At 48.5% G+C, this 12,500-nt stretch overlaps 1 protein-coding gene across 1 annotated transcript in view; it reads left to right on the top strand.

The window, feature by feature from the left end:
* The window catches only part of LOC126986492 (nuclear factor 1 X-type-like), a 50,349-nt gene that overhangs the window by 28,998 nt on the left and 8,851 nt on the right, over window positions 1-12,500 (top strand). Inside the window, exons 5-7 of the mRNA XM_050842716.1 lie at window positions 1,031-1,159; window positions 2,230-2,409; window positions 10,108-10,287. Coding sequence (XP_050698673.1) covers window positions 1,031-1,159; window positions 2,230-2,409; window positions 10,108-10,287 — 489 coding nt within the window. The remainder of the gene's footprint in view (window positions 1-1,030; window positions 1,160-2,229; window positions 2,410-10,107; window positions 10,288-12,500) is intronic.

Raw genomic sequence — 12,500 nt, 5'->3', positions numbered from 1 at the left:
ATATTTAAAGTCAGTAGTGTAGTGTAGAGTACAGAATAAGTCCCAGTCAGCACACACAGCACATTTGACCCTCAGCATAATTGATACAGCCTGTCACGAAGCATAATAGGTTCAGCCTGTCACCACTCCCACTACTGCTGTGTGTGCTGACTACCCATGCAGCTCCCCGTCGTCAGCCCGTCCTTCCGAGGGGCTGGGGCGAGGAGAGCTGCCATTGTGTGTGTAATAAGCTTTCACTTGGTCATATCCTCACAGCTCCTGCCGCCCCCCCCAGACAGACCTTGCATTAATAAGAGGTGTAAATTGAATGCACTATGTGGCTGGCTTACTGACTGGCTGACTGACTGACTGATTGGGTGACTGACTCTATGTGGAAGGGAGTGGTTGAAAGGCTGTTTGAATGAGTGACTGGTTGACTGACTGTAGAAATGAGTGGTTGAAAGACTGTCTGACTGGTTGATTGGGTGTGGAATTGAGTGGTTGAAAGGCTGTGTGAATGGGTGACTGGTTGAAAGACTGTCTGACTGGTTGATTGGTTGACTGGGTGTGGAATTGAGTGGTTGAAAGGCTGTGTGAATGAGTGACTGGTTGACTGACTGTGAGACTGTCTGTGTGTGTAACTGTCCATCTATCTGTCTGTCTGTAAGTATGTTTGACTGACTGACTGTGTGTGTGTGTGTGTGTGTGTGTGAGAGAGAGACTGTCTGTATGTCTGTCTGTCTGTCAATCTATCAGTATCCAAGTCTATCTATCTGTCTGTCTGTCTGTATGTATGTATGTATGGTAAGCTGTGTGTGTGTGTGTGTGTGTGTGTGTGTGTGTGTGTGTTAACTGGTAAGCTGGCCGTCACTTTCAATACCAAAGCTTGTCAGTATATCTCAATGGCTACTGTACTGTCACTGCCTGTCCATCCATCCGTCTGTCTGTCTGTCTGGGTTCGGCGAGCTGCAGGGAAGGAATAATGGCAGCTGTCGAGTGAAGGTTTAACGGCACATCTCCCTCCCCCTCTTAGCCTCCATAATGGCCGTAGGTAGCGGTGGGGCGGCCGTCAACACGATCAAGATGGAGAACCCGACCTACTACACCACCTACACCTCGCCCGTGCCTGACCACACCCTCATGCCCGCCGCCTACACCACCTACATGGAACGGGCTGACAGTAAGTGTGGGAGTGAGTGTGTGTTAGGGGGACGGGAAGTGTGAGGGATGGAAGTGGGGGGAGGTGACAATGTGAGTGTGTGTGTGTGTGTGTGTGTGTGTGTGTCATGGAACGGGCTGACAGTAAGTGTGGGGGAGAGTGAGTGTGTGTTAGGGGGACGGGAAGTGTGAGGGATGGAAGTGGGGGGAGGTGACAATGTGAGTGTGTGTGTGTGTGTGTGTGTGTGTGTGTGTGTCATGGAACAGGCTGACAGTAAGTGTGGGGGAGAGTGAGTGTTAGGGGACGGGAAGTGTGAGGGATGGAAGGTGACTGTTTGAGTGTGTGTGTTGAGGCTTGGGGTTGTGTGTGTGTGTGTGTGTGTGTGTGTGTGTGTGTGTGTGTCATGGAACGGGCTGACAGTAAGTGTGGGGACGGGAAGTGTGAGGGATGGAAGGTGACTGTGTGTGTGTGTTTGTGTGTGTGTGTGTGTGTGTGTGTGTGTAATTCACCACGGCCCAAGACTACCCACAAGTTGTCCTGAAGACCGCCTGCCAACTCAGACTATGGATTCTCTCCCTAAAGAGAGGGTCAAAGATGAGCTGTGGGGAGCAGCATGAATCAAGCAAGATGGCGCCACTATAAACACTTGCCAACGCCATGACGGGCTGGGGCCAGGACCACCAGGACCACAAAGAAAGCCTGCCCCAGCCATAGATGGAAACGTAAAAAATAAGTAATAAATAAAGCAAGTACCCTCCCAACAAAAGCAAGCTCATTATAGTTGATCTCTGGGTACTGTGTGTGTGTGTGTGTGTGTGTGTGTGTGTGTGTGTGTGTGTGTGTGTGTGTTGATCTCCTGACAGATGTTTCGTGTGTCTAATATCCCTGTAATGAGATAGATAGATACACTATAAACACTTGCCTGCGCCATGACGGGCTGGGGCCAACTACCATCCAGGCCCCTCAAAAAAAAAAAATAAATAAATAAATAAATAAAAAAAACAACAACTCATGGAGATAAGAGTGTGACAGCCTCTTCGATCACACAGCCACCCCACACAGCACCCTCTCACCCCTTCCCCTCATTCCAGGCCCGCTAGCGATGGGGCGGCCGCACGACCCTCACTCCCCGCTGGAGCCCCGCAGCAAGAGAGTGCGTCGGGTCAGCTCTGAGGAGGACCCGATGGAGAAGGCCGACCTGGCGTACTACTCGCAGTCCCCCGCCTCCCTCTCCTCCCACGCCTCCTCCTGGCACTCCGACCTCGACCACGGTGGGTTGGTGGGCCCCCCCGCGCCGCCCCCCGCCGCCACCGCCGCCGCAGCCGCCACCACCACCTTCCTCCACCCCCACCACACCCCCCCTCACCACACAGCCTCGCAACACACCCTCTCTCTCTCTCTCTCTCTCTCTCTCTCTCTCTCTCTCTCTCTCTCTCTCTCTCTCTCTCTCTCTCTCTCTCTCTCTCTCTCTCTCTCTCTCTCTCTCACCCACCAGTCTCTCTCCCACCACACAATCAAGTAAAAAAGAATAAGAAATAAAAATAAATAATAATAATAATAATAATAATAATAATAATAATAATAATAATAATAATCAGTCAGTCAGTCAGATTGAGGGTGGAACAGACTCCCAAATTATTTCCAAGGCAACCAGAGAGTGTGTCCCTGCCAATCTGTACACAGCCTTGCCCAGTCTGTACTCACATCAGGAAGGAAGAGAGATACCATGCATAAGCCCTCCAGAAACTACCATACATAGGGCCTTAATAAGCTACCATACATAAGGCCTCTTCAAACTCCCATACATAAAGCCTCTAGGAATACAAGCTACCATGCACAAGGCCTATATAAGCTACCATGCACAAGGCCTATATAAGCTACCATGCACAAGGCCTATATAAGCTACCATGCACAAGGCCTATATAAGCTACCATGCACAAGGCCTATATAAGCTACCATGCACAAGGCCTATATAAGCTACCATGCACAAGGCCTGTATAAGCTACCATGCATAAGGGCTTTAGAAACACAAGCTGCCATACATAAGGCCTCTAGAACCATAAGGTTATCACTGTATTTCCTCCTCCTGTCTCAAAACAAAGGAGCTGCAGGATAACAGGCAGTCTCCGGCACAGGCTCGGGGGTTAGCGTTGCCACCCATCCCTTAAAATACATAAGTGTTCCGTATTGTAGAGTGAGATATTGCATTACGTATATTTCAGGAGCAGTGAGTAGCGGGCTTTTTTATATATATTTTTCTTTACGCCCTTGAACTGTCTCCTTAGCTGTAAAAAAAAAAAATAAATAAATAAATAAAAATCTGAGCTCAAGGCAGCAACCCTATCAAGGCCCAGCCAGCGTGACAGAGATGAGCACCGAGAGGCTGCCACTTGAGAATGTCCCTGGTGGTGGTGGTGGTCTGAGCCTTCCTCTGCACCATGAGCCTGAGAGAACACTCAGGAGAAACAGGGATGGAGTATTTGTACTTGGTGTTCATATTGGAATCACTTGAATACCGTATTTGGGTGTATTCGTATTTGAATAATTATTGATAGAAATTAAAGTGTTCTCATATGTTTTCGAATACAAGAGAAATATTCATATTCTGTGAGTAATCTGACGAACATTTCAAAATTTCTGTGTGTATACAAATTCATATTCGTATTCATATTTGTATTGGAACACCATCAGGCCCAGGCAACAACGTAAAAAAAAAAAAAAACTCCAGTCATGATGAGAACCCAAGTAACCTCCCATCTGGCCCCTTGGAAAAAGTTGAGGCGAGGGACGGAGGAGTCTGAGAGCACCACCCTGGCCTGCACTGAGCCTGGACCCTGAGCAACAGTCCTGTGTGTGGGGGAGAGACAGCCGGGTGCATAGTATTAAGGTCCATCGACTGACTGAGCTAATCCGAGTGCCTGACACATACTCCTTGCTAGCGTCTGCCTGTGTAGTGTGTCCATAGGGTGCCAGACTGTGCTGTAGTGTGCCAGAGTAGCCGTGTGCTGTGCTGACATGTGCTGTCCAGGGCTGAGGCTAGTTAGCTCGGCCCAAGGTAGAGATATGTGTGTGTAGAGAGAGAGAGAGAGAGAGAGAGAGAGAGAGAGAGAGAGAGAGAGAGAGAGAGAGAGAGAGAGAGAGAGAGAGAGAGAGAGAGAGAGAGAGAGAGAGAGAGAGTTATAGGAATGCATAAAAAGAAAAGTTTAAAAAAAAATGAAAAAAAGCAAAAAAGACTTCTAAATTTTTATCTGTTTCATTTTGTGTGTGTGTATTTGTGTGTGTGTGTGTGTGTGTGTGTGTGTGTGTGTGTGTGTGTGTGTGTGTGTGTGTGTGTTGTCTGGCTCACTAACTCCCAGGCCTCCTACTCTCCCTCCCACTCATTCCCTCTCATGTATGTCTAAAACTCCCCTCTCACAGCCCTCTCATGTGTGTGGAGTGACCCTTTCATGACCCTCTCACTCCCTCTCCCTCGCTCCCTCCCTCAATTCTAAGTCACAATTTCTGTCTTTTTAACCACAAGACCAGAACACTGACCCTTCCCTCCCTCCCTCCCTTCCCTGGAATACAGAACCCTCCCCTTCCCTCCCTTCCCTGGAATACAGAACCCTCCCCTTCCCTTGCCTGTGTAAGGTGGAGGTCTTGGGCACATACAAACTCCATAGCAACAACAGCAACAACAATAATAACAATAACAGTAATTCACCATGGCCTGCTCACGAGCTGGGTCGTCATGGCCAGCAAGTTCCCTCCCTATTAAAACAAGGCTCATTAGTGTGTCTGGGTACTGCCGGGGTCTCCACACAACACACACCCTTGGTCCCCTTGCTCAGGGAGGGACAGTAACCGCTCCTTGGCAGCGGAAATATCCCGGCCTGAGCGGGGCTCAAACCTCCACCTGCCAGGCCACAGCCTGCCAATGCAGAGCATTAACCACTAAGCTACTGGAGCAGTAGTTCCCTGAGGTGCAGTGCCCACCTTTCATGTCATTGGAAACGATAAAAGTCATAACAGACAGAAGACGAAAGCCTGCCAAGTGTTGGCCAGTAAGAGAGTGTTGCCATGTGTTGCAGGCCAGCCCAAGCCCTCCTCCATGCCAGGCACCCCCCCCAAGAGTCAACAGTACTGTGCAGACCACTAGCCCTAGACAGCCCCTAGGTGGTGCCCTTAGCGTGTGGCGGAGTGGCCCTTCCCCTGCCCCTCCTTACCTTTCCCTTTGCCGTGGGTGTAGTGGCATGCCTCTGTCACCCAGGGCACTAGAGTGGCACTCTTGGGAATGTAGAGTGATCTTGGTCTGGTATTGATAGTGAGTGACATGAGTATAGTTAGTGAGTCAGTCTGGGTGAGTTGACTATATAGGAATGCTGCTTGACCTAATGAGAAGTTATAGGTTGTAGTGCCCACCAGTAAAAGTGATGACCAAGTATTAAAGGCTGTAGTTTAGAGCATAAGTAAGGTTATTATTATGATCATACTGTGTGCTGTGTGTGCGTGTGTGTGTGCGTGTGTGTGTCCCCATCGCCAGCACTCACTCATGGATGTTCAAGCTGATGGGCACACACACACACACGCACACACACACACACAGCAATGCATCAATAACAGGAGAACTACCTCTATTGTTTACGATGATACATGACGCATAATATATTTTTTACCCTGTGTTAACCCATGTGTCCCTCCTGCCCCCTTCACCACCTCCTCCCCTGTGTTAGAACCCCCAGCCCATGGATCTTGTACCCTGTGACAGCCCCAGGTACCCATGTGTTCCCCCAGCCCATACCAGCCTAATGATAACTGGCTGATAGTGTTTCCAAGTGCCTCCCCTCCCCTTCACCTCCCCCTCTCCTGTGTTAGAGCCCCCAGCCCATGGATCTTGTACCCTGTGACAGCCCCAGGTACCCATGTGTTCCCCCAGCCCATACCAGCCTAATGATAACTGGCTGATAGTGTTTCCAAGTGCCTCCCCTCCCCTTCACCTCCCCCTCCCCTGTGTTAGAGCCCCCAGCCCATGGATCTTGTACCCTGTGACAGCCCCAGGTACCCATGTGTTCCCCCAGCCCATACCAGCCTAATGATAACTGGCTGATAGTGTTTCAAGTGCCTCCTCCCTTCACCTCCCCTCCCTGTGTTAGAACCCCCAGCCCATGGATCTTGTACCCTGTGACAGCCCCAGGTACCCATGTGTTCCCCCAGCCCATACCAGCCTAATGATAACTGGCTGATAGTGTTTCCAAGTGCCTCCCCTCCCCTTCACCTCCCCCTCCCCTGTGTTAGAGTCCCCAGCCCATGGATCTTGTACCCTGTGACAGCCCCAGGTACCCATGTGATCCCCCAGCCCATACCAGCCTAATGATAACTGGCTGATAGTGTTTCCAAGTGCCTCCCCTCCCCTTCACCTCCCCCTCTCCTGTGTTAGAGCCCCCAGCCCATGGATCTTGTACCCTGTGACAGCCCCAGGTACCCATGTGATCCCCCAGCCCAAACCAGCCTAATGATAACTGGCTGATAGTGTTTCCACGTGCCTCCCCTCCCCTTCACCTCCCCCTCCCCTGTGTTAGAACCCCCAGCCCATGGATCTTGTACCCTGTGACAGCCCCAGGTACCCATGTGTTCCCCCAGCCCATACCAGCCTAATGATAACTGGCTGGGCGGCTGATAGTGTTTCCAAGTGCCTCCCCTCCCCCTCCCTGCTCCTTCCTCCCCTTCCCTCCCCCATAACAGTGGTAGTATGCCAACATTCTAACCATATAACTTGTCCATTTTTTGCAGAGGATGTTATATTGATAGTTTTAAGACCCTGTTATTGATTTTGACACCATATTGCATTGAGTTTGTTTGTATGTGTGTGTGTTTTTCAACCTCTGAGAACTGTTTACACTTCTTGGGCAAACTGCACCTCCCTTCTAACCATTAACTGTCCATCAAGGCACCGGTTAACCCTTCAGCTCTCCCTCCATTTAACTGCTTTTACAGGCACTGAATAACCCTTTAGCTCTCTCCCTTTATCCGCCTAGAGTTACTGTGCATATCCCAAGCCACTGAAATCTGCACTCCCCATCTTCCTAAAGCTGGGATCACACACAGCAAATTTAGCATCCCGTTTGGTCCCGTTCCATCTCGATCAGTGAAAACGGGACAAAGTATGTGTTATCGTGGCCATGGTCAGCGGTAAACGTGGGCAGACGCATGGGGTTGTCGGCCATGATTGGTCCCATTCTGAAAGTTTTCTAGGTCGGGGCCAAACGGAACGCTAATTCGGCAATGTGTGAACCCAGCCCAACGCACCTCCTCCCCCATTAATAGTGATTCTAGACACACTTCCCTGCCGTAACACATCTCCGTACCCGCCCTGAGTGACCCTAGATGCACTGTTCTGCCATAGTGTCTCTCCCTTATACGTATAGTGATTCTAGATACACTTCCCTGCCCTAACGCATCTCCTTACCCACCCTGAGTGACCCTAGATGCACTGTTCTGGCATAGTGTCTCTCCCTTATACGAATAGTGATTCTAGGTACACTTCCCTGCCCTAACACATCTCCGTACCCACCCTGAGTGACCCTAGATGCACTGTTCTGCCATAGTGTCTCTCCCTTATATGAATAGTGATTCTAGATACACTTCCCTGCCCTAACATGTCTCCTTACCCACCCTGAGTGACCCTAGATGCACTGTTCTGCCATAGTGTCTCTCCCTTATATGAATAGTGATTCTAGGTACACTTCCCTGCCCTAACGCATCTCCGTACCCACCCTGAGTGACCCTAGATGCACTGTTCTGCCCTCACGTGTCTCCTTACCCACCCTGAGTGACCCTAGATACACTTCCCTGCCCTCACGTATCTCCTTACCCACCCTGAGTGACCCTAGATACACTTCCCTGCCCTCACGTGTCTCCTTACCCACCCTGAGTGACCCTAGATACGCTTCCCTGTCCTAACGTCTCCCCTTTCTTAGTGAGCCAATACGCACTGCTCTACTCAAGCATAGCTCCCTCTCCCCTACTCCCTATATAGTGACCCTAGATAAGCTGGTCTGCCCTATAGCTCTCCGGGACAAGGCTTTAGAGGCGGAAGCATTTTGTGGCGTTTGTGCGATTTTGAAGTTAACATGACTCTCTCAACGCTGGTTTTGCTCCCCTCTGTTATTAACTCTACTTGTTTCTCCTCTTCTCTCTTCGTCCCGGCCCTTTCTCAGTCCTCCCGGCACCCTCAATAACTGTCCGTGCATAGCGTCTCTTAGTCTCTCAGTCCTCCCGGCACCCTCAATAACTGTCCCTCCGTTATTAACTCCACTTGTTTCTCCTCTTCTCTCTTCATCCTGGCCCTTTCTCAGTCCTCCCGGCACCCTCAATAACTGTCCGTGCATAGCGTCTCTTAGTCTCTCAGTCCTCCCGGCACCCTCAATAACTGTCCCTCCGTTATTAACTCCACTTGTTTCTCCTCTTCTCTCTTCATCCTGGCCCTCTCTCAGTCCTCCCGGCACCCTCAATAACTGTCCCTCCGTTATTAACTCCACTTGTTTCTCCTCTTCTCTCTTCGTCCCGGCCCTCTCTCAGTCCTCCCGGCACCCTCAATAACTGTCCGTGCGTAGCGTCTCTTGACTCCCCTGGACCACGTTCCCTCAGCTTTATTTATTTTCCTTCTCTTTCTTTTTATTTCACTTTTTCATTTGATTCTTTTTTCTGTAGTGAATTGGTAAACCTCTCGTGCCAGTAACCTTTGCTCCTTATAATCTTTTTTAAGTTTGATATATTCCTCAGCTCTGTCTTATATATTTTCCTTCTCTTTCTTTTTATTTCACTTATTCATTTGGTTCTTTTTCTGTAGTGAATTGGTAAACCTCTCGTGCCAGTCACCTTTGTTCCTTATAAGCTTTTTTAAGTTTGATATATTCCTCAGCTCTGTCTTATTTATTTTCCTTCTCTTTCTTTTTATTTCACTTATTCATTTGGTTCTTTTTCTGTAGTGAATTGGTAAACCTCTCGTGTCAGTCACCTTTGTTCCTTATACAGCCATCCCTCAAATAGTACAGTTTCCAATAGTTAGGTTTTGGTTTTATGTGGATTTTCATAGAAGATTTTTTAGGATTTTTAAATTTTCTGACGAGCAGGAAATTTAAAAATCCTCAAAGATCTTCAATGACAATCTGCATAAAACGAAAGACGAACTATTGGAAGCTGTACTATTTGAGGGACCACTGTAATCTTTTATAAGTTTGATATACTCCTCAGCTCTGTCTTACTCCTTCCTTATGGCTTATCCTTATTTCTTCTGCTTTTTCTCTAATTCCGCACATGAATTCTGTAGTTGATATTCTTATTGGCTCGGCAATGCAGCGGTTACTTGACTTTTCCCTCCTTCCTTCCTTCCTTCCTTCCTTACTTCCTTCCTTCTCTTATGTTTCCTTACCGCATGAAGTGAAGCCTCCATGCATACCCTGAGCTCTTCCCTCCCACGCACCGTACTGAGAATGACCGCTGGTGTGTGTGTATGTGTGTGTGTGTCTCCTGGTGCTGTGTCTGCCCCAGGGTCAAGGTGCCGACACTCCCACAGGGCCACACACACATGCACACACACACACACACACACACATACACTTCCTGGGCAACGCTTCTAACGACAGATCTAGATTTTTCAACCTTCATTTCAAGCTTAATTTTTTTCCTTATCGAGTGTCCTTGTGCATGATAGCTTGTGCCTGCTTCACACACACACCCACACCCACACATACACACACACACACACACACACACACACACCCACACCCACACATACACACACACACACACAGCAAACAAGGACACATGTATGCCTTGTAAGCCATTGTAATTATTCAGTACGCCTAACCACATTAATTTTGCATCTCCTTCCTTTCTTGCTTCATTCCTTTATAATTTCACTACCTCATTATTGTGTTATTATTATTTACCATTTTATTTTTATTTGTATTTTCTCTCTCGCCCCGCAGGTCCCCCCCCGGTGCACTCCCCCCACCTGGTCCACAGCGGGGGCAAAGTAACCATTTCCGCCTCAGGTGCGCTCCCCCCGGTGGTAGTTAGAACCAGCTCCTCGGTAGCCCCCCCCTCTAGTCAGGACCCCCCGCCCCCCCCACACACAAGAGCAGTTGTCTCCCCCCAGCCCAGAGAAGGTTAGCATCACAACAACCTCTTCTGCGGCTCAAACTCAGGCTCTGCCATGGCCCTACGCTCTATGGCCCTTCCTCTGTGGCCAAAACTCAGGCTCTATCATGGCCCTAAGCTCTATGGGCCTTCCTCTGTCGAACTCTGAACTCTACTGTAGCCTAAACTCAAGGTCTATCATGGCCCTAAGCTCTATGGCCCTTCCTCTGTGGCCAAAACTCAGGCTCTATCATGGCCCTAAGCTCTATGGGCCTTCCTCTGTCGAACTCTGAACTCTACTGTAGCCTAAACTCAAGGTCTATCATGGCCCTAAGCTCTATGGCCCTTCCTCTGTGGCCAAAACTCAGGCTCTATCATGGCCCTAAGCTCTATGGGCCTTCCTCTGTCGAACTCTGAACTCTACTGTGGCCTAAACTCAAGCTCTATCATGGCCCTAAGCTCTATGGCCCTTCCTCTGTGGCCAAAACTCAAGCTCTATCATGGCCCTAAGCTCTGTGGACCTTCCTCTGCCATATTCTGAACTCTACGTTGGCCTAAACTCAAGCTCTATCATGGCCCTAAGCTCTATGGCCCTTCCTCTGCCGTACTCTGAACTCTACTGTGGCCTAAACTCAAGCTTTGTCATGGCCCTAAGCTCTATGGCCCTTCCTCTGCTGTACTCTGAACTTTACTGTGGTGCAAACTCTATTGACCCAAGCTTTATCATGGCCTAAACTATTCTGGGTCAAGCTTTATTATGGCCTAAGCTCTATGGCCCTTCCTCTGCCACACCCTGTGGCCCTCGTTCTACCTCGGGCCAAGCTCTCTATGGTCTAAGCCAGTGGTTCCCAACCTTTTCTAGTTTGCGGCACCCTTGGCAAGCCTTTCAAAACTTCCCGGCACCCTTATAAGGAAATACATATTTAAAATCTCCGTTGTTTTTTTATTATATATATTTTTTTCATTTCGACATTTTGCATCGATGTAACAACACCTTATACATAGATATGAAAATTTTCCTTACACTGATCCTGCTATTACAAAAAATGGTATTATAATACAAATATGTAATTGTGACAAGTTTTACAGTAGTTGCACAATGTATTCAAGTAGTTACAGTGTTACACTATGATACAAGACATACACACAAATAGACAAGAGTGAACCATGCATGTATACTTAATTCGATCGCTAAATTGTGCAGCAGCAGCAGAAGCAGAGAGAGTGAAGTTAATGCAATTTTTTCCCCTGAATTTTGGCGGCACCCTCAAAAGATCTCACGGCACCCCTTGGTGCCGCGGCACACCGGTTGGGAATCACTGGTCTAAGCTCTATGGCCCTTGCTCTGCCCTGGCCCAAGCTCCATCACAGCCCTAAACTCTTTTGTGACCTACAGTTCTGTGTCCCTTCCTCTATCATGGCCCTAAGCTCTCTATGGCCCAAACTCTATCTCGGCCCAAGTTCTATCATACCTAAACTCTATTCTAGGTCAGGCTCTATAATGACCAAAGCTCTCTTCATTATCTCTCTCTCTCTCTCTCTCTCTCTCTCTCTCTCTCTCTCTCTCTCTCTCTCTCTCTCTCTCTCTCTCTCTCTCTCTCTCTCTCTCTCTCTCTCTCTCTCTCTCTCTCTCTCTCTCTCTCTCTCTCTCTCTCTTAAAACCTTCCTGTCATCTATACTTATGTTTTTATCCTATTATTATTATTATTGTTATTATTATTATTATTGTTATTATAATTAGTTTATGTTGTGTATTTGTTATTGTGGATATTATTATGATTGTTTTGTTTACCTTTCTCTCTCTCTCTCTCTCTCTCTCTCTCTCTCTCTCTCTCTCTCTCTCTCTCTCTCTCTCTCTCTCTCTCTCTCTCTCTCTCTCTCTCTCTCTCTCTCTCTCTCTCTCTCTCTCTCTCTCTCCCTTCCCTCTTCCCTTTTCCTTCATTCTTCCCTATCCTTCTTTCCCTCCTCCCTCCCTCCCTGTCCTTCCCTTCCTTCACCGAGCTCTCCAGTTCAAGTAATACATTGTTACTATGCTCTAAGTCACACACACAGAGAGAGGAGACAACTGCATCACATGTGTATGGTAGAGGCACCTGAGATAACCAAGCAACCCGCCCCCGTGTGTGTGTGTGTGTGTGTGTGTGTGTGTGTGTGTGTGTGTGTGTGTGTGTGTGTGTGTTTGATTAACTTGTGTGTGGGTTTGAACTAAAGCTTTTGTGTGTGTGTGTGTGTGTGTGTGTGT

The sequence above is a fragment of the Eriocheir sinensis genome, chromosome 61, assembly GCF_024679095.1.
Source record: "Eriocheir sinensis breed Jianghai 21 chromosome 61, ASM2467909v1, whole genome shotgun sequence".
Taxonomy (NCBI): Eukaryota; Metazoa; Arthropoda; class Malacostraca; order Decapoda; family Varunidae; genus Eriocheir; species Eriocheir sinensis.
Note: the sequence above shows the minus strand (reverse complement) of the source record. Positions and strands in the feature narration are given on the sequence as shown.